At 49.7% G+C, this 22958-nt stretch overlaps 1 protein-coding gene across 1 annotated transcript in view; it reads left to right on the top strand.

Annotated features, from left to right (window-relative positions):
• Positions 1-22958, top strand: part of DYNC1H1 (dynein cytoplasmic 1 heavy chain 1) — a 148583-nt gene that overhangs the window by 26129 nt on the left and 99496 nt on the right. Inside the window, exons 7-22 of the mRNA XM_088475206.1 lie at positions 3340-3567; positions 3720-4796; positions 4891-5070; positions 5427-5576; positions 5666-5812; positions 5889-6029; positions 6382-6558; positions 6671-6781; positions 6865-6984; positions 7175-7414; positions 7672-7827; positions 7918-8031; positions 8107-8217; positions 8299-8508; positions 22514-22660; positions 22780-22946. Of these exons, the coding sequence (XP_088331332.1) occupies positions 3340-3567; positions 3720-4796; positions 4891-5070; positions 5427-5576; positions 5666-5812; positions 5889-6029; positions 6382-6558; positions 6671-6781; positions 6865-6984; positions 7175-7414; positions 7672-7827; positions 7918-8031; positions 8107-8217; positions 8299-8508; positions 22514-22660; positions 22780-22946 (3476 nt within the window). The remainder of the gene's footprint in view (positions 1-3339; positions 3568-3719; positions 4797-4890; positions 5071-5426; positions 5577-5665; positions 5813-5888; positions 6030-6381; positions 6559-6670; positions 6782-6864; positions 6985-7174; positions 7415-7671; positions 7828-7917; positions 8032-8106; positions 8218-8298; positions 8509-22513; positions 22661-22779; positions 22947-22958) is intronic.

The raw sequence follows: 22958 nt of genomic DNA, 5'->3' as shown, positions 1-22958 counted from the left end.
GATCACATGAGTGAGGCCAGTAAAAGGTTTTAGGTACCAAAATGTTTAAGTTCCTTTACCCTCTTCCAGCTACTGATTGCACTAAATGGGAAGTTACCCCAGCAGTGGATTCTCACGTGACACGCCTGGTTACCGCTACCTTACCTATCCACACTGCAACCTCCTTGAAGGAGTCTATGGATGGAAGCTTGCCTGAAGTCTATCTACTCTCTTCCCGGAGCTATTACTCGTCCTGCCAGGGCTACGGCCTGGGTGGCAAAAGCCATTGAGAGTTGGGCAGAGGCCCTGGAAGAGAGATTTCCCTCTGCTTCGAGGGAACAGCTGTCCTACATCTCTCACATTAGAGATGCAGCCTCCTATTTAGGTGAAGCAGCTATGGATACGGCGTTCCTAGCCTCTAAGGTATCTGCTACTTTTGTAGTAACCCGTTGTATTGTCTGACTCCGTTCCTGGAAAACAGATTCTGATTCTAAGAAGGCTCTGGAATCTCTGCCTTATTCTGGAGATATCCTGTTTGGCCCAGGATTAGATAAAATATTGACTACCTTGGCAGCTTCCAAGACTGCGTTCCTGCCCTCTGCATATAACACAAAGCATTGGACATAATCCTTTCGGTTCTTTCGACCTCAGGGTAAAACCAAAAGTCAGTCCTTTTCAAGGCCTCAAACATCAACTAAGGTCTCCAAATCTATGACTAAACAGCCCTGGGCTACTAGATGTCCCCCTGCCAAATCTGAGGACAAGCCTACAACCTGACTGGGGCGGGCCTCTCCCTGGGGGCTCCCAGGGTGGGAGGCCGTCTTCTTCAATTCACCCAGTTGTGGCATCAAGTACGTCAGATGCCTGGGTAAGAGAAGTGATCTCCCAAGGAGACGCGCTCTCATTCCTGAGGCAACCCCACCAGCGGTTCTTTTGCACCTGACCTACATCGGACCCAACCAAGGTCCTGCTGCTCCAAAGAACCATTCAGTCCTTACTGAATTCAGGAGTAATAATTCCGGTCCCCTCCTCACAACGGGGCAAGGGCTAGGATTCTACCCTTTGTAAGCGCTAAGAATTCTAATGATCAAAAAATCTATAATGAGCTGCAACAATTAACATGGTTGTAAATGGATGATAGGGACTCACCTTTATAAGGTTTGCTGTGACGTGGGAGGTGGGCAAACATCTTTGGCCAAACGTACTAAGAAACCTTACATTTAAAACCATGTTAATTGTTGCAGTTCATTATAGATTTTTTGATCATTAGAATTATTGGTGCTTATAGTGTGCACCTGTTTCCCCCTACCTCTTTTCTGCTGTAGAACTACAGGTCTCAGCATGGTAGCACCTAGTATCATATTTAATATTAGGATGTGCAGCCCAGCCCCATCCAATGTCCTTACAATGTAACGTTTGAAAGTCCTTTTTATTATATTCCACCTTGCATAACCCCATTGTGGGAGTGAAGAATAAATGCAGATCCTTATGTACTGGCAGGTAACTGTTACAATGTTGCCACTTCAACCTCCCCTTATCAATGTCCTCTGTTATTGACTATTAGCCTGCAGGGAACAGCGGTGTTGCAATCGATTAGTGAGGGGGGGATTCTCATCCCGAGATCTTACCGCTCCCAGTTTCCGCTGGTCGGGCTGGTCAAATAATCCACACCAACGGAACGTGTTAATAGCGCACTCCCTCCCGGACTAACCAGCATTTCCAGCTTGATCAGTGGTTTATTTGACCAGCCCGACCAGTGGAAACTGGGAGATGTAAGATCTCTGGGTGAGAATCCCCCGTTTTGTGCCTCCAGTCGAGCCCTGGGATTTGCTCTTGGTTCTCCGGGTTCCATGACATTCTCCCTTTGAGCCTTTTGGAGTCAGACGACCTCAAATAACTTGCGTGGAAGACAGGCTTTTTTATTGTCTATTTTTTTTCGGCCCACCAGGATTCAGAATTGAATGCCTTTTCTCATAGGTTTCTGTTCTTGATTTATCGACCGGGCATGGTTACGAATTACCCGCTCTTTCCTTCCGAAAGTAGTTTCCAAATTTCATCTAAATCAGATTCTTGTCCCGTTATGCCAGTGGTTCATAGTCATCTCACGAGTATTTGGACGTTGTGAGGGCTCCCTGCATTTATGTGGATAGATCTAGGGAATTTTGCCGTTTTGGATTCTTTTTGTGCTCTCTTCAGTGGTCAAGAGATGTTAGCCTGCCTCCAGGCAAACCATTGCTCAGTGGATACGAGAAGTCATATGTCAGGCTTACACCTTAACTGGCCTCCCGGTTTCTCATTTGGCCACTTTACGGAACCTCCTAGGCACCTTTTGTGGAGCAGATTTTCAGGGCCGCCACTTGGTCCTCGGCACACCCTTTTAGTCGTTTTTACTGATTCGACTCCTTCCCCTCCAAAGATGCTGCTTATGGTGAAAGGGTCCTCCCTGCAGGTCAGAATCGTTCCCTCCCTTAGTGGCCCATCCCCATGGTATCTCTCCAGTGTCCCCTGTGGCTGAGAGCGAAAACAAGATTTTGGTTATTACCTGTTAAATCTGTTTCTCTGATGCCATGGAGGACACTGGACGCCCTCCCATTCGCCCCTGGGTTTCCTGGGGTGTGTTCGGGTTTGCTGGGCTCCTCACCCTCCTATGTGATTTGTGTTTGGGTGCCTGGCTGCTTCTCCTCCTCTCCTTTCCCTCTACCTCTCTGGCTTTGCTACTGAAAACTGCCTGGTGGGATATAGGGGATGAGGAGCCTGGGCTGTCCTAATACAAATTAGCCCTTTAGTGCCCAGTTTCCACCAGCACTGCTATACCCATGGTACCTCTGTAGTGTCCACCATGGCATCGGAGAAACAGATATAACAACAGGTTACAGATGTGTCCTTGCTCCTCTAGCCTCACTCAGTACGCCATATGCCTGGTGTGAGTGAGCCACCAAGTCCCGTGCGACTCCTGTTGGTTTTGGACGTCTTATTTTTGTCGTACACTGTATAAAAGTGTCACCTAACAAATTAATCAGCAAAATCACCTGGTGCGTCCTAGTCGCATATCGCATTGGGACTTTGATGCGTTTTCAGCGTAAAAGACGCCTGGCGCTAGCACAGTCTCACGGGACCAAGCGAGCCGAAAGGGACTTTTTGGCACGACTGCAGCAAAGACGAGGACACATCTGTAAGAACTAATAACTTGTTTTTATATGTATTAATATTTACATACACAATTCCAAACCAATACTTGTACAGACTACGTTCACTTCGTCCTTTTGTTATTGTGACAATTGTAAGTGTTTTGTGATGTCTTTTGAAACTGACAAAGTAATTCTGAGAAACGTTAGAGGCATATTTTTTTATTTTTCCTAGGTAATGGTGGCCTGCTTTGAGGTTTTCCAAACCTGGGATGACGAGTATGAGAAACTTCAAGTTCTACTGAGAGACATCGTAAAACGAAAGCGAGAGGAGAATTTAAAAATGGTTTGGAGAATAAATCCAGCCCACCGGAAGCTACAGGCCCGTCTGGACCAGATGCGGAAATTTAGGCGACAGCATGAACAACTGAGAGCGGTCATTGTGCGTGTTCTTAGGCCACAGGTACATGATCTTTGTTGTGTTTATAACTGCCTACAGTGGCTCAAGTTCCTGACTCCATTTTATGCTTATGAAGTCCAACCACTCAGATAAAGCTGGGCGACTTTGGGCATGCAGTTTTCTTTATAACAATTCACTTTTCCTTTATTGTACAGGTCACTGCGGTGGCTCAGCAGAACCAGGGGGAAGTTCCTGAGCCTCAGGACATGAAGGTAACAGAAGTCCTGTTTGAGGCTGCAGATGCGAACGCCATTGAAGAGGTAAATCTTGCTTATGAGAACGTGAAGGAAGTCGATGGCTTGGATGTTTCAAAAGAAGGAACTGAAGCCTGGGAAGCTGCGCTCAAGAGATACGACGAAAGAATTGACCGAGTTGAGACCAGAATCACCGCTCGTCTCCGAGATCAACTGGGCACAGCCAAAAATGCCAACGAAATGTTCAGAATCTTCTCTAGGTTCAATGCTCTATTTGTAAGACCACACATCAGAGGAGCTATCCGGGAGTACCAAACTCAGCTTATCCAGCGAGTAAAGGATGACATTGAATCTCTTCATGACAAGTTCAAAGTACAGTACCCTCAAAGCCAAGCGTGCAAGATGAGTCACGTCCGGGACCTACCTCCAGTTTCCGGCTCCATAATCTGGGCCAAGCAGATTGACCGGCAGCTGACTGCCTACATGAAGCGAGTTGAAGACGTTCTTGGCAAAGGGTGGGAAAACCATGTTGAAGGTCAGAAACTGAAGCAGGATGGAGACAGCTTCCGCATGAAACTTAATACCCAAGAAATTTTTGACGACTGGGCAAGAAAAGTTCAACAACGCAACCTTGGTGTGTCAGGGCGTATCTTCACCATCGAAAGTACACGTGCCAGGGGAAGAACTGGAAATGTGCTCAAACTGAAGGTTAACTTCCTTCCAGAAATCATAACGCTCTCAAAAGAAGTCAGAAACTTGAAGTGGCTCGGGTTCCGTGTCCCGTTAGCCATTGTCAACAAAGCTCACCAGGCAAATCAACTTTATCCTTTTGCCATATCTCTAATTGAAAGTGTCCGTACGTACGAACGTACATGTGAGAAAGTGGAAGAACGCAACAGTATAAGCTTGCTAGTGGCGGGACTTAAGAAGGAGGTACAGGCTCTAATAGCTGAGGGAATAGCTCTCGTGTGGGAGTCGTACAAGCTCGATCCCTATGTCCAGCGTTTAGCGGAAACAGTATTCAACTTCCAGGAAAAGGTATGTTCAGTTCTAGGTTTCATGTTTTCATTCAGAGATATGTATGGGGATTAAGACTGAAGAACTTTTTGGCAATTGGTGTTTATTTATCCAGGTGGACGATCTCCTCATAATTGAAGAGAAAATTGATTTGGAGGTCCGATCACTAGAAACCTGCATGTACGACCACAAAACTTTCTCAGAGATCCTGAATAGAGTCCAAAAAGCAGTCGATGATTTGAACCTTCACTCTTATTCTAACCTTCCAATCTGGGTTAACAAACTTGATATGGAGGTAAGTTATTGATATGCTGCATTGTCCTGGGCTATGTTGAAGCCTAATTTAGATCTACGTCCTTTTTATGATTTAAACATTGTATACAGTTCAATATTCATAGTTTAAAATAAAAATACGTTTTTAGATTTGGTGTCATTTGGTACAGGAAACTTTAAAGGGCCCTGACACGGTATTACATGATTTACTCTCCTGGGCCGCTGTTCTACCAGAGAACCATTGTTATTTCAATGAAACTTTGGGTTCGCCAAACAGCATGGCTTTTCCTACCAGTGTTAATGTAAATCTCGATCATCTAATGGTTCTCTAGTAATGTGGCCGGGCTGTACACTTGTGTATATTTTATCACATCATAGATCGAGAGGATCTTGGGTGTCCGACTACAAGCTGGTTTGAAGACCTGGACCCAGGTTCTCATGGGTCAGTTTGACGACAAAGCGGAAGTTGACATGGACACCGATGCTCCCCAAGTCAGCCACAAACCTGGTGGTGAGCCCAAAATCAAGGTAGGTAGAGTGCTGTGTCCTCCATGTAACCACCTGTTTCATGCGGATTCTAATAATATACAGTGTATGTCTGTAACCTGTAATTTCAGAACATTGTCCATGAGCTCCGCATTACCAATCAGGTCATTTACCTAAATCCACCAATTGAAGATTGCAGATATAAATTGTATCAAGAAATGTTTGCCTGGAAAATGGTGATTCTGTCATTGCCCAGAATTCAAAGTCAAAGATACCAGGTAGCGTAGTGTACGTAGCGCCCTGTCCACTGCTCATGTACTTGGCAAATTACTAACTGCGGTTACCTTGAATTAGGTCGGTGTCCATTATGAACTGTCGGAAGAAGAAAAGTATTACCGGAACGCGCTGACTCGCATGCCCGATGGCCCGGCTGGTCTGGAGGAAGCCTACAATGCAGTCATGGGCATTGTGATGGAGGTGGAGCAGTACGTCAAGGTGAAACCATGGCACATGGAAACCTATTTGTGTTGGTCCCCACAGAAGGGTGTAATATAGGAATGCTGAATTATTATACCAGAGAAGACGAGGCATGGTTCTCACATGATTAATGCACATGGAGGCCTGTGTTTATGTATGGTGTTACCTCCAGGGGTCACCAGCGTAGGCCGATAGGGAACGGCGGAAGCTGCGTCTGCTTTTTATGATGATCTTCCGCTTTTACTAATGTGTAATTACTAGATAAGAGTATCTTTTATTTTTTATTGTTCTCTTTCCCGGTACCATGCAAGGTTATATTATGTTATGTGACTACGCCGCTGCTCTGTAAATAAAGCTTTCTCTGTGACAGGTCTGGTTGCAGTACCAGTGCCTGTGGGACATGCAGGCAGAGAACATTTACAATCGCCTGGGAGAAGACTTAAATAAGTGGCAGGCTCTGCTTGTCCAGATCAGAAAGGCCCGGGGGACATTTGACAATGCAGAGACCAGGAAGGATTTTGGACCAGTCATCATTGACTATGGAAAGGTTAGTTCTGGTGTTTGCTGCTCTAGAAGGTTTTATTATGTATGGAAATGAAATGGGAAAGGCAGCATTCCCTAATACTGAGCTTTTATTCCTCCTTACTGTATTTCTACAGGTTCAGTCTAAAGTGAATTTGAAATACGACTCTTGGCACAAAGAGGTCCTCAGCAAGTTTGGTCAGATGCTTGGCCAGAACATGACAGAGTTTCATACACAGATATCTAAGGTTGGTCGCCATGTTTGCGCTGGAATCGGCTCCGTGATCTTTCCTGGATGATATCCTGTCTGATTTATTATTTGTGTTTTTAGTCTCGTCAAGAGCTGGAGCAACATTCAGTGGACACCGCCAGCACATCTGACGCGGTCACCTTTATTACCTACGTCCAGTCTCTGAAGAGGAAGATCAAGCAGTTTGAGAAACAAGTTGATGTAAATATCCGTTAATTTCATATAGGAACCGCAGCTTTTACTCTGCCCCCCCCCCCCAACCCCACCTTTTTTTACTTTGGTCTTAATCCCCAAACAATCTCCCAACCCCCCTACCCCCTCCGTATCCCCAATATATCCGGGGAATGTTCTGTGCTCCAGAAAGTAACTGCGTTCACCCTTTTATCTACAGCTTTACAGGAATGGGCAACGCCTACTGGAGAAACAGCGCTTCCAATTCCCATCATCCTGGCTCTACATAGACAACATTGAGGGTGAGTGGGGTGCATTCAATGACATCATGCGACGCAAGGATTCTGCCATCCAGCAGCAAGTGGCAAATCTACAAATGAAGATCGTCCAGGAGGACCGGGCTGTGGAAAGTCGCACGATCGATCTGCTGACTGACTGGGAGAAGACCAAGCCAGTTGCCGTAAGATCATCTTTTTTTGGTTTTCCATATTAAATGTTTGTATGTGTCGGTATTTGATGAAGACAGATCCCTCTTAGTTGTATTGTTGCAAGCTTTTGTTTTAGTTCAGTGATAACGATATGGATACAATTGTGTATAGATCTAATTTCTTCTGTTTGACCTTCTACAACACATTAGCCCTGCTTAAAACTAAAATAAAAAAGTTGTGGCATCCAGCCTATATAGACCATCCTCTAACACTGCATTTAAATATTTAGGGAAGCCTACGCCCTGAAGATGCCCTTCAAGCGCTCACAATATACGAAGGGAAGTTCGGCAGATTGAAAGATGATCGTGAAAAGTGTGCTAAAGCTAAAGAAGCCTTGGAGCTCACAGACACAGGACTGTTGAGCGGCAGCGAAGAGCGCGTTCAGGTAACGTTTATAAAGCCGAGAATTAATTTTCAAATTTTCATTATTTCCCAATCGTGTGCATCTCACAGGCTTTATCTTTTGGTCATTTAGGTGGCATTGGAAGAATTACAAGATCTAAAGGGCGTTTGGTCAGAACTTTCCAAAGTTTGGGAGCAGATTGACCAAATGAAGGAACAACCCTGGGTGTCCGTCCAACCACGCAAGGTAGTGTCCAGTCACCTCATTCAATAACGATGTAGCAAACACATCACCAGGTTCTTACAACTTTCCTGTCTGTAGCTGCGGCAAAGCCTGGACGGGCTACTGAATCAGCTGAAGAATTTCCCCGCCCGGTTACGGCAGTACGCTTCCTACGAATACGTCCAGAGGCTGCTGAAAGGTTACATGAAGGTAAGACCTACTGAAAACAGGATTTTTTGTTTTGTTTTTTTGTTTTTACATTAGTACTAAAGTGCATTTGCGTCTCACCAGATAAACATGCTGGTGATCGAGCTGAAGTCAGAAGCCCTGAAAGATCGGCACTGGAAGCAGCTGATGAAGAGACTACATGTGAATTGGGTGGTCTCTGAGCTCACCCTGGGCCAGATCTGGGATGTAGACCTACAGAGGAACGAGGCCATTGTCAAGGATGTCTTGCTTGTTGCACAAGGAGAAATGGCCCTGGAGGAATTCTTAAAACAGGTAAAAAGGGAACGGTATTGGTGTCTGGTGTTATATAACCGCTGTCATTGTTTGTTCTTATGTTAAACACTTTTCTCTGCTGGGTCTGTGCAGCACCTTATGTCCAATACTAGCATATAAACCATGTGGCTGCCCAGCTGAGGCTCTAGCCAGCGCTTCCATGGTGGTGCGGCACAATCTGGTAGAACTGGCTTCCTCAGCCCGATGTAATCCATTAGGAACAGGTTACAGTGGCACAGAAAAACATCATCTCCATTGGACATTATGGTGGATTTAAAGATCTGTTTTATGACGCTCAAGAGTACCGGTAACAAATCACTGACAACATCCAACATTTCTAGGGACTAAATGCTTGCCAAGCCCCTCTCGGTTTATTACTATGGCATATGGTGGGCCTGTTTCCTGGTGCGAGAGGCATGTGTTTCCTCCTTCCTTTCATCTTTCTCATTTTTCTTTTGTTTCTCCTGGGGTTGTGGATGGGATCCTTGAAGGTGCAGGTGTCTGCTCTGTACATCTCTTTTTCAACATCTTTCCGTGCTTCGTGAATTGCAAAATGTTTATGCACGGCGCCGTTTCTTCCTCCCACGGATCTGTAGGATTTTAATTTTTAATATTTTTTTGCAGTCGGATCAGTTTGACCGCTTGACTTGGATGATGGCCTATCTCCTAGTGATTGCCTCAGCCAGGAAGGTGTCCACGCTACGTGCTTTATCCTGTCGCTCTCCATAACTTGTTTTTCATGGTAACAGGAGGGAGCTCTGTACAAAATCTTCCTTTTGTTTCTGAAGGTAGTCTCTAAGTTCCACATTACTCAAGCTATTCTGGTCCCCGTGCTTCCTTGCAGTGATTCTTCGCTGGATTCTTTAGGTTATCCCTTGGATGTTGTACGGGCTCTTCGGTTTTTGCATTAAAGTTTTGATGTTGTAGCCAGGCCTTAGAGCACCATTTGCTGTTGCAGCCGGGCCTTCGGAGAGGCGCCCTGTGGGCAGAGTGCACGCCATATTTTGAGTTGCATCTTTCTCCTTCATCCACTAGGGGACACTGGAGCTTCATGACAGTGGGGTATAGGTGGTGGGTTGAGTTGAGCCTGGCACTTTAAAAATCTACAAGTGTGACTGGCTCCTCCCCCTCTATGCCCCATTAGCCCCAGTTTTTAGAATGTGCCCGAGTAGAGCCGGAGCACAGAGGCTGTCTCCAGCCCTTAAGTGTGTGTGGATAGATAGATAGATATAGATATATAGATATATATAGATATAGAAGAAACAAGAGGACAGGCAGACTGTTAGCTGTGACAGTCTGCCTGCATTGTGGGAGCCGCCAGAGAGGGGACCACACGGCTACTGCAGCCTGTGTCCGGTCACCCTATGGAGGGGAGGCTGCCTTTTGGCAGTGAAGGAGTCATCAGACTCAGCGGGGCCCGCCACAGCTAACACTGGCTTGTGTCCGGGTCCCCGCTCTCCCCTCACAGCCCAGCGCTCTGGCCGCAGCAGCCCCGTGAGTATGCACACCTCTCCTGTCTAGCAGGAGAGGTGAAAATAATTTGCTGGGGTTTTTGAACAGCGCGCGGCTGTCAGTGCCATGCTGGTGTTGCGGAAGAACACCAGCGCTGGCTGTTAGGTAGGCTCTGCAGAGGAAGCGGCGGTCCTACCTGTGCGTGCCGGTGCTTGTGTAAAGGCACCGGCACGTTAATCACTGGCGGCAGTCGTGCCACTGGCCCCGCGTGCGGCTGGGATGCAGGGCTATGCCGCGCGCATATAATAGCGGCGGCCATTGACAAAAGGGGGTGGAGCTTATAGGCCCTCCTCCTCTTCCTCCTTCACTGCTGGGCTCGTTTGGCGCGCTCTGAGAGTGGCGCCTCTGTAGAGCTAGAGCGGATCGGAGGGGAGAAGACTGAGCTTCTACAGGGGGTCTGTAATTACAGTAAGGTAGTTCACTACCTTCTGTTGTTTTTTTCTACTTCAGGGTCCATAGGGTATCCACAGGATACCTTGGGGTATAGGTGTGACGTCAGTCGCAGGGCACCAAAGAGTTAAACTTTCAGCCTCCCAGGATGCACTAGGTCCCCCTCCTATACCCCGCCCCCGGGCCAAGGCACCTCAGCTTAGTTTGGTGCCCGGCCGGCGTCGGGTGCACCTGTCGGAGTGGGGGCTAGAAGAGCCCCTGAAGCTTTCTTCAGTGCAGCTGTGGCTGCACATCTGGATGTACAGCATAGTCAGTCCTGACGTCCATGCTGTCTTCCCTACACCCCCGCCGGTACCAGAACGCCGGTACCGATCCGGGGATGCTGGTGAGCATCTGGGGTCACAGCTAGCGGTGACCCCAGATGTTCCGGACCATGGCCGGATCCAAGGGGGACAAAGGTAAGCAGCGGGGTCCCGCGGTGGGTCCCCGCTGGTCACATGGTCCTAAGTCCCCAGGCAGGGGGCTCCCTGGGGACTGGCTGCAGCGTGGAGCCAGGTACTGAACCTGCGCTTTCCACTACCCCCTGGGACAGCGGACCGCAGCAGAGCGGTAGCGCTGCGGCGTCCCAGGGGTTAAATGCATGCCAGGGGAGCGCGCCTTCCCTGTCTCACAGCCGGCGCCTCCCCCGCTGCACACAGCCCTCTCTGCACTGTGCTGACTGGCCCTGTGTCAGCGCTCCTCCCCCAGGCCAGCTTCTCTCTGCTCTTCGGCGGCCATCTTCTCTGCAACGCATGGTGAACGCTGCTGGAAGTCTGGAAGGGAGCATCGTGGTCTGGGTCCCCCCGCATACCTCTCCTCCGCTGTGGCTCAGGTCTGTGTATGCAGCGCTGTGTCCTACCAGGCCCTGTGTCTGTGTAGTTGAGTGATCAGCGCTGTTAGTGCAGGAATTGTTATTTCTCTGCATTGTATGTGACTGTGCTAGCGCTGCCTGTAACTTTTCTGTAATTGGTGAGAGAGGTCACATACGTGGTGCCATCATGTCTGAAAGTGATTTTCCCCTCCGGCTACAGTGTACCACGTGCAAAGTACCGTTAGCGGAGGGGGAGGGTAGCGCGGAGGGCCTTTGCCGGCAGTGTTTGTCCATGGCGCGGCCTATTACGGTTACAGCACCGGTACAGGAGCCGCCCTGGGCTTGTTTCGCTCAGGCGTTAACAGCTTTAGTGGGCCAGTTAGCTCCGCAGCCCGCGTTTATTCCGATGGGTTTGTCCCAGCAGTCTGTGGTGTCGTCACCCATGCAGGGGTTCCCACGACAATTGGTGGTACCCCACAGTCTCTCCCTATTTCCCCGCTCCCGGGTTCTCAGGAGCCAGCGTGGGTTAACTCCCTGACGAGTTCTGTACAGCACTTGTCGGATGTGTTGCAAGGGGAGTCTGTGATGCGGCCTCATAAAAGGCCGGTGGCGTCTCTGTCCGCTCCTTATGAGGATGACGAAGGGACGTCTGATGATGGGGAGATTCTGGATCCTTACGATCAGGAACCTCTTCATACTAAGGACGCTGATGCTAAGTCCAAAGTATATATTCCTGGACTTATTCGGGCGGTCCGCACAGCCTTGGTGATTGAGGACGAAGTTCCCCCAGCGGCTAAATCTAAGTATGCCTTTTTCAAAGATGTGAAGGGCGATGCCACAGTCTTTCCTCTTTCGGGTCAGTTGGTGGACCATTTAGAGGAGGCGTGGAAACAACCTGGCAAAAGATACCAGCCGCAGAGACGCCTGGCGGTGGCTTATCCGTTCGCGGATAATTATTTTGCTAAGTGGGAATCCCCTCCACAGGTGGATTCTCACGTGACCCGTCTTGTCCGTAGTGCCACATTGCCGATGCCATCCATGTCCTCCCTTAAGGATGCTACGGACCGCAAGGTAGAAATCTGCCTGAAGTCCGCATATTCCCTTGCAGGGGGGGCAGCACGGCCGGCTATGGCCATTTGCTGGGTTGCCAGAGCGATGGAGCGTTGGGCGGATTCATTAGAGGCTTCTTTTGAATCCGACTGTCCGGCCGAACAGGCGGAGTTGATTGGCAATCTCCGTGATTCGGCCACCTACATCAACGAGGCGGCTCTAGACATTAGTACTCTGGTGTCTAGAATTTCTTCAGCAGCGGTAGCTGCTCGTCGCACCTTGTGGCTGCGATCCTGGAAGGCGGACGCAGATTCCAAGAAAGGTCTGGAAGCGTTGCCGTTTACCGGAGAAGTTCTCTTCGGTCCGGATCTGGATAAGATTGTGGCCACGCTGGCGGCAGCCAAATCTGCTTGTCTTCCGTCGGCCACTGCTCCTTCTGGTTCTGGACCATCGTCCTTTCGGTCATCTAGGGCCCAGGGCAGGCCCAAACCACAGTCGTTTCCTCGACAGGCTGGCCCTAAGAAATCGGTCAAGCCCCGGAAACAGGCATGGAGTAGTAGACGTCCGGCCCCCAAGCCAGATGACAAGCCTGCGGCCTGACGGTCCGGGTCTCCCCTTGGGGGATCCCAGGGTGGGAGGCCGCCTGCTGCAGTTCTCCCGGTGTTGGTCGTTCACTACGACAGACACTTGGGTTCTGGAGGTGGTCTCCTACGGGTACGCCCTCTCCTTCCGGCACAGACCCCCGGCTCGATTCTTCACCACGGGTCTACCATCAGACCGGAACAAGGCTACGGAGCTGCGGAAGGTATTGCACACTATGCTCCAGGCTGGAGTTATAGTGTCTGTTCCATTCTCCCAGAGGGGCCAGGGTTTCTATTCAAATCTATTTTTGGTACAGAAACCCAATGGGTCATATCGTCCGATTCTTAACCTCAAAGCACTCAACAAGTCTTTGCGGGTCCCGAAGTTTCGGATGGAGACCCTACGGTCCATCATTCTGGCGCTGGAACCTGGGGACTACATGGTGTCATTGGACATACAGGACGCTTACCTGCATGTCCCTATTCTTTTGCGCCATCAAGAGTTCCTTCGGTTTGCAATCCGCAGCGACCACTTCCAGTTTCGGGCGTTACCTTTTGGCCTGGCAACAGCACCACGTGTTTTCACCAAGGTGATGGCGGTCATGGCGGCTTCTCTGCGGCTGCAGGGAGTCCGCATGTTGCCGTACTTGGACAACCTGTTATTGGTGGCAGGATCTCCAGAGCTCCTGTTACACCACTTGGACCTGACCATTGCACTGCTGCAGCGGCACGGCTGGCTAATCAACTGGCAGAAGTCCACTCTAATCCCGTCTCGGAGGATTCTGCATCTTGGAGCCTTATTGAACTCGGGACAGCAAAGGATCTTCGTGACGGAGGACAAGATCTCTGCTTTACAGTCAAGGGTGTGCAGTTGTCTGCACAGCCGCCGGGTGTCCTTACACTCGGCAATGAGGTTACTGGGCTCCATGGTGTCGGTGTTCGACATGGTGGAATATGCCCAGTTTCACTCCAGACCTCTGCAGCACCTGTCCAAGTGGAACGGGCTGCCTCAGTCTCTGAAGTTCCAGACGATTGTGCTCACCCCGGAGGTTCGCCTGTCCCTTGCGTGGTGGTTAAAGACGACCCACCTCAACAAGGGACGTCCGTTCTGGGTTCCAAATTGGGTCCTGTTGACAACGGACGCCAGTCTTCGGGGCTGGGGAGCAGTTTCGGGTCCACACTTGTTCCAGGGCAGGTGGACGTCGACAGAAGCGGAGCTTCCAATAAATATCTTGGAACTCCGTGCGGTCTTCAATTCTCTCCTGCAGGCACAGCGGTTTCTCCAGGGTCACCCGGTGCAGGTCCAGTCGGACAACACTACCACCGTGGCCTACATAAACAGGCAAGGAGGAACTCGCAGTCGGGCGGCTCTCGTAGAGGTCTCTCGGATCCTGGTTTGGGCGGAGCGCAATCTTCCGGCCATATCAGCGGTCTTCATCCCGGGAGTGCTAAATTGGGAGGCGGACTTTCTAAGTCGCCAGGACGTTCATCCAGGGGAATGGTCCCTGCACCCGGACGTTTTTCAACTACTGGTGGACAGGTGGGGTCTTCCAGAAATCGACCTCATGGCGTCCCGGCACAACAAGTTGCCGGTGTACGGGTCTCGCACAAGAGACGAAGGGGCGTCTCTGGTGGATGCTCTGTCCGTCCGGTGGACGTTCAGGTTCGCATACCTGTTCCCTCCGGTCTCCCTTCTTCCACGGGTAATCCGGAAATTCAAACAGGAAGGAGGGACGCTCCTGTTGATAGCTCCCGCGTGGCCCAGATGGCACTGGTTCTCAGACCTTCAGGGTCTGTCCGTGGACAGTCCTCTGCGGTTGCCACTACGACCGGACCTTCTGTCTCAGGGTCCTTGTCTTCACCCGGACCTGACTCGGCTGTCTTTGACGGCGTGGCTGTTGAGACGGCCATGCTGAGGTCCCGGGGGTTTTCCAGCTCTGTGGTGCGTACCATGTTCGAGCTCGGAAACCGTCTTCCGCGAGGATATACCATCGCGTGTGGCATACGTTCTTCCAGTGGTGTCGACCGAGAGGTTATGCACCGCGGGAGTTTCGTCTGTCTCGAATTCTCGCCTTCCTGCAAGCGGGACTAGATCATGGGCTTCGCCTTACTTCTTTGAAGGTACAGGTTTCGGCCCTATCTGTCTGGTTTCACCGTAGGATTGCTACAATCCCGGATGTGCGCACCTTTATGCAAGGTGTTCTCCGTATTCAGCCGCCCTTTGTTCCACCTGTGGCGCCTTGGGATTTGGCTGTGGTCCTGAGGGCTCTCCAAGGACCGCCGTTTGAACCACTGGGCTTAGTGGATATTAAATGGCTAACAGCTAAGACTGTTTTCCTTCTGGCCATTGCTTCGGCCAGACGTGTTTCTGAGTTAGGGGCTCTTTCTTGTAGACCCCCTTTCTTGGTTTTTCATGGGAACAGGGCAGTGCTCCGCACTCGGCCCGAGTTTCTTCCCAAAGTTGTTTCCCAGTTTCATGTTAACGAGGAAATAGTTGTTCCGGCCTTTAACTCACCGGGTCTTTCCGTGGGTGAGGCCTCTTTGGATGTTGTGCGGGCCTTAAGGACTTATGTTGACCGCACTTCTTCGTTTAGGAAGTCGGACGCTTTGTTTGTCCTCTATGGCTTCCGTAAAAAGGGTTGGCCTGCTTCAAAGCAAACTTTGGCAGCCTGGATCCGTATGGCTATTTCTGAAGCTTATCTTCATGAAGGCCTACCGGTCCCTCCTTCTCTGAAGGCTCATTCCACTAGGTCTGTGGGTCCTTCGTGGGCAGCTCGACGTGGTGCCTCGGCAGTTCAGATCTGCAAGGCTGCTACGTGGTCTTCTGTCCTTACCTTCGTGAGGTATTACAGGTTTAACACCTTCGCCTCTCAGGATGCTTCCTTCGGGCGGCGGATTCTCCTTTCTGCACAGGAGCGTCCCCACCCTTAAAGGATACTGCTTTGGGACATCCCCAAGGTATCCTGTGGATACCCTATGGACCCTGAAGTAGAAAATATGAGATATGGTAAGAACTTACCCTTGTTATCTCTATTTCTACGAAGTCCATAGGGTTCCACAGGACTCCCGCCTTGTCGCACCTGTGCTGCAGATGGGCTTTGCTCTGGTCACCGGTTTTCCGTCTCCCTCTGGTGAGAATGTGATTCTTGTATGTGTCCAGATCTTTGTTCTCTCTCTTCCTTCTCCTCCGGCCTATGGCTTGGTAACTAACTGAGGTGCCTTGGCCCGGGGGCGGGGTATAGGAGGGGGACCTAGTGCATCCTGGGAGGCTGAAAGTTTAACTCTTTGGTGCCCTGCGACTGACGTCACACCTATACCCCATGGTATCCTGTGGAACCCTATGGACTTCGTAGAAATAGAGATAACAAGGGTAAGTTCTTACCATATCTCATATTATTGATTCTGCTCCTCCCTTATATTGCACTGTCTGCCCCTGTTACTGAGCTGCATTATTATTGAAATTCTGCTCCTCCTATACTGCTCTGAATCCTGAGTAGCATTATTATTTTGCATTCCTGAGTTGTATGTGGTGTCTGTCTGTGAGTAAATGATGACATCCAGGACAGAAAAAGCTGCTTCACAAAAGCTGTTTGCCTGCAGTAAGTGCAGGAAAAAATTTACCCATGCTCGCACCGAAGGGTCTTCCCTGTGCGAGACGTGTGAAGCAGAGAGTGCTAGCACGCAGTCTGTCACTCCCTCCTTCATAAATAGTTTGGCAGGGATCATGGCGGATCTTTCTTCTGAATTAGCCGCTTCCCGTAGGGAACGGGAGGCCGCCAGAGATCTACCTAGCACATCTCACCCTTCTTTTCTAGCAACAGAACCAGCGTGGGCTCAGAAATTAGTCCGCTCGGTGAATAGCCTTGCTCAGGTTATGGGTTCTGCGTCTAAAGCTCCTGAAGCTACGGTAAGTCGCTCATCTAAGAAGAGGGCTCTTCCGGCGGTTCTCCAGTCGGATGAAGACTCGGCAGCGGATCACTCGTCTCAGGAGGAAGGGGAGATGCTGGGCGAATCAGACGTAGAGACTTACTCACAAGAACCTGAGGCAATGCAAGGTATTGATTCACTTATCCTAGCGGTGAGGGAAGTTCTTAAGATTTCTGGCCCGGAAGCTCCAGAATCGTTAGACTCCTTGTTTGCCAGGTCACAGAAGATTTCTATCACATTCCCTGTTTCTCTCCAGTTGGACGAACAGATGACGGCAGCTTGGCAGAATCCGGACCGTAAATTCCAGATTCCTAAGCGTTTTTTCTCTCTTTACCCGTTTCCTGCCGAAAATAGAAAGAGGTGGGAGACCCCGCCACCTGTGGATTCTTCGGTTTCTCGGTTGTCAAAGAAGACCACGTTACCGGTTCCAGGAGCTACTACATTGAAGGAAACCTCAGAGCGGAGATTTGAAACCACTTTGAAATCCATTTATACGGCTGCAGGTGCTCTTCTCCGGCCGGCCTTGGTAGAATCTTGGGTCAACAAGGCTGTGGAAAAGTGGGCGGAACAATTGACTGAGGGTCTTAAATCCAACACTCCGTGGGCAGATCTGATTACCTTGGCAGAACATATTCAGGAGTCTGCAGTATACTTAGGAGACGCCTCCAGAGATATCGGCCAGGTAGGCGCTAGGATTTCTGCTTCGGCGATCTCTGCTCACCGGGCACTTTGGCTTCGTGCCTGGCAAGCGGATGCTGAGTCAAAGAGAGCAGTGGAAGCTCTTCCTTTCACAGGCGATATTTTATTTGGTCCAGAGCTGGACAAGTGGATCTCGCTGGCCACTGGAGGTAAGAGTACTTTTCTACCTTCATCAGCACCTCCTCCGCGTCGCTCGTTTAGGGGACCTTCCTTTCGTTCCTTTCGAGCATCTGCAAGATTTCAGGGACGATCGCGAGGTTCGTCTTCAGCGGGGTGAGGAGGCCGTGCTAGAGGACGTCAAGTGACTAATGCCCGCCGTCCAGATCCCAAGCCAGCAGACAAGCCTGTGGCATGACTGGCTCCCATCCCATCTCGGAGATCCGAAGGTGGGGGCTCGCCTCCAGCGTTTCTCGGAGGTTTGGAGATGGACTTCTCCAGACACTTGGGTTCGGAATCTGGTATCTCAGGGATACAAGATCGAGTTCGCTTTCACTCCTCCTGTGCGTTATTTTACAACAGGTTTGCCCGTCGATCCCTTGAAGCAACTAATTTTGCGTCAAGCGATCGAGAAACTTTTGCTGGCCGAGATTCTGGTGGCGGTTCCCACTGCACAAAGTCAACAAGGGTTTTACTCAAACCTTTTTGTGGTTCCGAAACCGGATGGGTCAGTCAGACCCATTCTGAATCTGAAATCCTTGAACCAGTATCTTTCATTTCACAGGTTTAAAATGGAGTCTCTCCATTCTGTCATTGCGGGACTAGAGGCAGGAGAGTTTCTGGTGTCGATCGATATCAAGGACGCCTATCTGCATGTCCCAATTTGGGTTCCTCACCAGGCTTTCCTCAGATTTGCCATCAAGGAAGCTCATTACCAGTTTCAGGCCCTGCCGTTCGGTCTCTCGTCAGCTCCCAGGGTATTCACCAAGGTGATGGCCGTCATGGTATCCCATTTGCGCTCTCGGGGGGGGTGACGATAGTTCCGTACCTAGACGATTTACTCATCAAGGCTCCAACGGCAGAAGTGCTTTTACACCAAGTGTCCCTTACACATCAGATTCTCATTCAACACGGATGGATTGTGAACTTCCAGAAGTCTCAGTTGATGCCGTCCCAGAGACTTCAGTTCATAGGAATGATTCTAGACACTGTTCTGCTTCGTGTATTCTTGCCAAGGGACAAGGCCATAGCCATACAGGAGCTGGTTCGTTTGGTGCTCAGACCCAGGAAAGTGTCCGTGCATCTTTGCATCAGTCTCCTGGGAAAAATGGTGGCTTCATTCGAGGCCATCCAATTCGGCAGATTTCACTCCAGAATTTTTCAACTGGATCTTCTGTCTCAATGGTCCGGGTCCCACCTACAGATGCATCGGCTGGTGCGTCTGTCTCCCCGGACCCGCATATCCTTGCTCTGGTGGCTTCGGACGGAGCATCTGTTAGCGGGTTGGCGCTTTGGAATTTGGAATTTGACCTTGGTCACCACGGACGCCAGCCTCCGCGGATGGGGAGCTGTGGTTCTGGGCAGTCACTTCCAGGGGCTTTGGTCGCAGCAGGAATCCCTCTTACCAATCAATGTTCTTGAACTGCGGGCAGTCTACAGAGCTTTGATACAGGCTGCTCCTCTGTTACGAGGACTTCCGGTTCGGATACAATCCGACAACGCCACTGCAGTGGCATACATAAATCGCCAAGGAGGAACCCGCAGTCGTCTGGCAATGAGAGAAGCCAGTCGCATCCTTCTGTGGGCAGAAAGACACGTAGAGGTAATTTCCGCAGTGTTTATTCCGGGAGTCGACAACTGGGAAGCGGACTACCTCAGTCGTCAGGATCTTCATCCCGGGGAGTGGTCCCTTCATCCCGAGGTCTTTCATCAATTGGTTTGCAGGTGGGGGAAACCACAGATAGACCTAATGGCATCACGGATAAATCATCAACTACCCCTTTACTGCTCCAGGACCATGGATCCGGCAGCGGTGGGAGCAGATGCTTTACTGATCCCTTGGCCGTACAGCCTTTTGTACCTGTTCCCACCGTTTCCGCTTCTCCCTCGGATTCTCAAGCGGATCAAACGAGAGTCGTCCACCGTCATCCTAGTGGATCCGGATTGGCCTCGTCGGGTTTGGTACTCCGATCTCTTATTCCTTTTGGCAGACGAACCTTGGCCTCTTCCGCTACGATCGGACCTTCTACAGCAGGGTCCATGTGTGTACCCAGATTTACGGCGGCTTCGTTTAACGGCGTGGCTATTGAGACCGCCATACTAAGAAGCCATGGTGTTCCTAGGTCGGTCATTCCTACCATGCTTAGGGCTAGAAAACCGGTAACATCAGCGCATTATCATCGCATTTGGAGGGCTTATATCTCCTGGTGTGAGGGTCGTGGATCTTCCACTTCCTCTTTTCATTTACCTCGTCTTCTTCTTTTTCTTCAAAAAGGCCTTGATGCGGGCCTACGCTTGGGATCGCTTAAAGTGCAGATTTCTGCTCTTTCTATTTTTTTCCAGCGTCGCCTAGCTCTGATTCCGGAGGTTCAGACCTTTTTTCAAGGGGTACTTAGAATTCAGCCCCCCTTTGTGCCACCCACGGCTCCTTGGGACCTGAATCTTGTTTTATCTTTTCTTCAGTCATCCACCTTTGAGCCTTTGCAGGATGTGGAATTGAAGTATTTGACTTGGAAGATGATCCTTTTATTGGCCCTGGCTTCGGCCAGATGAGTGTCTGAACTTGGAGCCTTGTCCTGCCGTTCTCCTTACTTGATTTTTCACGAAGATCGGGCGGAACTTCGTACCCGCCCTTCCTTTTTGCCCAAGGTGGTCTCGGGTTTTCATCTGAATCAGCCGATTGTAGTCCCAGCGTTGTCGGACTCTTCCGGGGACTCTCACTCTTTGGATGTGGTTCGGGCACTTCGCATTTATGTGGCCCGTACTGAGGGACTACGTAAATCAGAGGCTCTGTTCGTCCTTTATGATGCCAATCGGTGTGGCTGGCCTGCATCTAAGCATACTTTGGCCAGGTGGATTCGTCTGACTATTCGTCAGGCATATGTTGCTTCTGCTAGACCACCGCCGGTATCCATTTCTGCGCGTTTTACGCGCTCTGTGGGTACTTCTTGGGCGGCACGTAGAGGTGTCTCGGCTTCACAGCTTTGTAGAGCAGCTACGTGGTCTTCGGTTCATACTTTTGTACGTTTCTACAGATTTGACACTTTTGCGGCTTCTGCTTCAAATTTTGGTCGCAGTGTCTTGTAGGGCGTTCAGCACTCTCCCCCCTCAGGAGGGTAGCTTTGGGACGTCCCGACTGTCATGAAGCTCCAGTGTCCCCTAGTGGATGAAGGAGAAAACAGGATTTTGGTACTTACCGTTAAATCCATTTCTCCGATTCCACAGGGGACACTGGACGCCCACCCAGTGTTTCTTGCCTGTTATCAATTACTTGTTCTGCTTCAGTTCTGTTGCAGTTTGGTCTGTTTTTGTTGTGTGACTGTTTATCCCTGCAGCCAGTTGTGTTCCTGCAGTGTGTCAGTATGTTGGATTGTTTCTTTCCTGTTCTCCTTCTCTGTTCTTCAGTCTGTTCTCCGTCTCCTCTCGGGCTCAGTTCTTTAAAACTGGGGCTGATGGGGCATAGAGGGGGAGGAGCCAGTCACACTTGTAGATTTTTAAAGTGCCAGGCTCAACTCAACCCACCGTCTATACCCCACTGTCATGAAGCTCCAGTGTCCCCTGTGGAATCGGAGAAATGGATTTAACGGTAAGTACCAAAATCCTGTTTTTACACCAAGCATGGGGTAAGCATCAGTGCTATTACTAGCTATGACTGCTGCGATCTCATTTGGAGGTGGCGCTGTCACATAAGTGCTTCTGAAGTGGATATTTTGCATAAAACTTCCAGTCACTTGGGCGTCTGAAATGCAACCACATTATGTTCGACTCCGATTTGGCCGCGAAGTCTTTAAATTCATATTTTATCCCCCCTGCAAAATCAGAAGCAAATGGACGAACTGGAAAAGGAGAAGGTTGGGAACTTTTTCTTCTCACACCAAGAATATAATACTTGGCCCAAGTAGGCTCGCTTTCCTTCAGCCTGGACCCAACAATCTCTTTGATTCGTCATTAAAGCCCAGAGCCTGGTGGTAAAACTATTCCTGACTTAAGAGGTCCTGTCTGAGAGGAAGGTACCATGACAGGCCTGCTGCCAGTTTTACATGCAGAGGCATTGATCTTTTTGGGAACAGATAAATTGGATGATTTACATGGGGCAATCTACTAGAAAATGCCTGCAAGTGTTGTACAGTTGTGCAGTAGTCCTTGAACAAGGCGCTCAGCTGGACAGATTGATGATAGACTCCTAGGACATTATGGGACAAGGTGAATTCATGATAACTATGGGCATTGTGATTTGTTACTTGTAAAGGATAGCATTTTCCAGTGTGTGCTTCAGGACCAGTATGGTCAGTTCTGTACACTTCTTTTTTTTTTTTTTTTTTTGTTTCATGAGGCAAAGAGGGTGTTCAGAAGATGTTGTCTCTAATTTGGTCCAAGTGGTGACTGCCATTTCCTACATGGATGATCTTCAGACCAAAGCAAGTTCCCTTACTTTACCAGACCCAGGTGCATGAAGCTGCACAGACACTGGACTTTACCAGAGCTTACAGTAGCTGGCTTTAACATCATTGCTGCAGTAGCCAGGCCTTAGAGCAGAAGGGCTTCCCGGGCACTGCCATAGAGTATGGAAGAGGCAAAGTTTTCTGCTTTATTTAGGTTCCCAGGTTGTCACTATTTGAATAGTAAGGTCTAGAAGCGGGCAGTTTATACTTAGTACCTGAAGGTAAAGGTTTCATCTTTTTCAGGTTTCTTTCGGAGTAAAGTTGCCTCATTACAGGTATCTACAGACCGTCGTGCCTGCACAGCCTCCAGTTGTCCCTTCTATGTCTGTAATGGTTTTTCACATTCTGTCCCACCATTGCCATATTCATAATGTAACTTATGTGCTGATTGCTTCCAGATCAGAGAAGTGTGGAACGCCTACGAACTGGATCTTGTAAACTATCAAAATAAATGTCGCCTGATCCGTGGCTGGGACGATCTGTTCAATAGGGTGAAGGAGCACATCAACAGCGTCTCGGCCATGAAACTTTCGCCCTACTACAAGGTATTGTGTCCTCTGCAGACCCGTCCCGCTCGTCCTTCCAGGCTGACGTAGAAAATGTCACCTGGGTATTGTTCCTTCGTGCTGTATTTCTGAACCTGCTCTTTATTTTGTTAAATTAGGTATTTGAAGAGGATGCCCTGAGCTGGGAAGACAAACTGAACCGGATCATGGCGCTGTTTGATGTGTGGATTGATGTCCAAAGACGCTGGGTATACCTGGAGGGCATCTTTACAGGCAGCGCTGACATAAAACACCTGCTTCCTGTGGAGACTCAGCGGTTTCAAAGGTATCTGCTGTT

The sequence above is a fragment of the Taudactylus pleione genome, unplaced genomic scaffold (assembly GCF_031769625.1).
Source record: "Taudactylus pleione unplaced genomic scaffold, aTauple2 ptg000166l, whole genome shotgun sequence".
NCBI lineage: Eukaryota > Metazoa > Chordata > Amphibia > Anura > Myobatrachidae > Taudactylus > Taudactylus pleione.
This window is presented reverse-complemented; position numbering and strand designations above follow the sequence as displayed.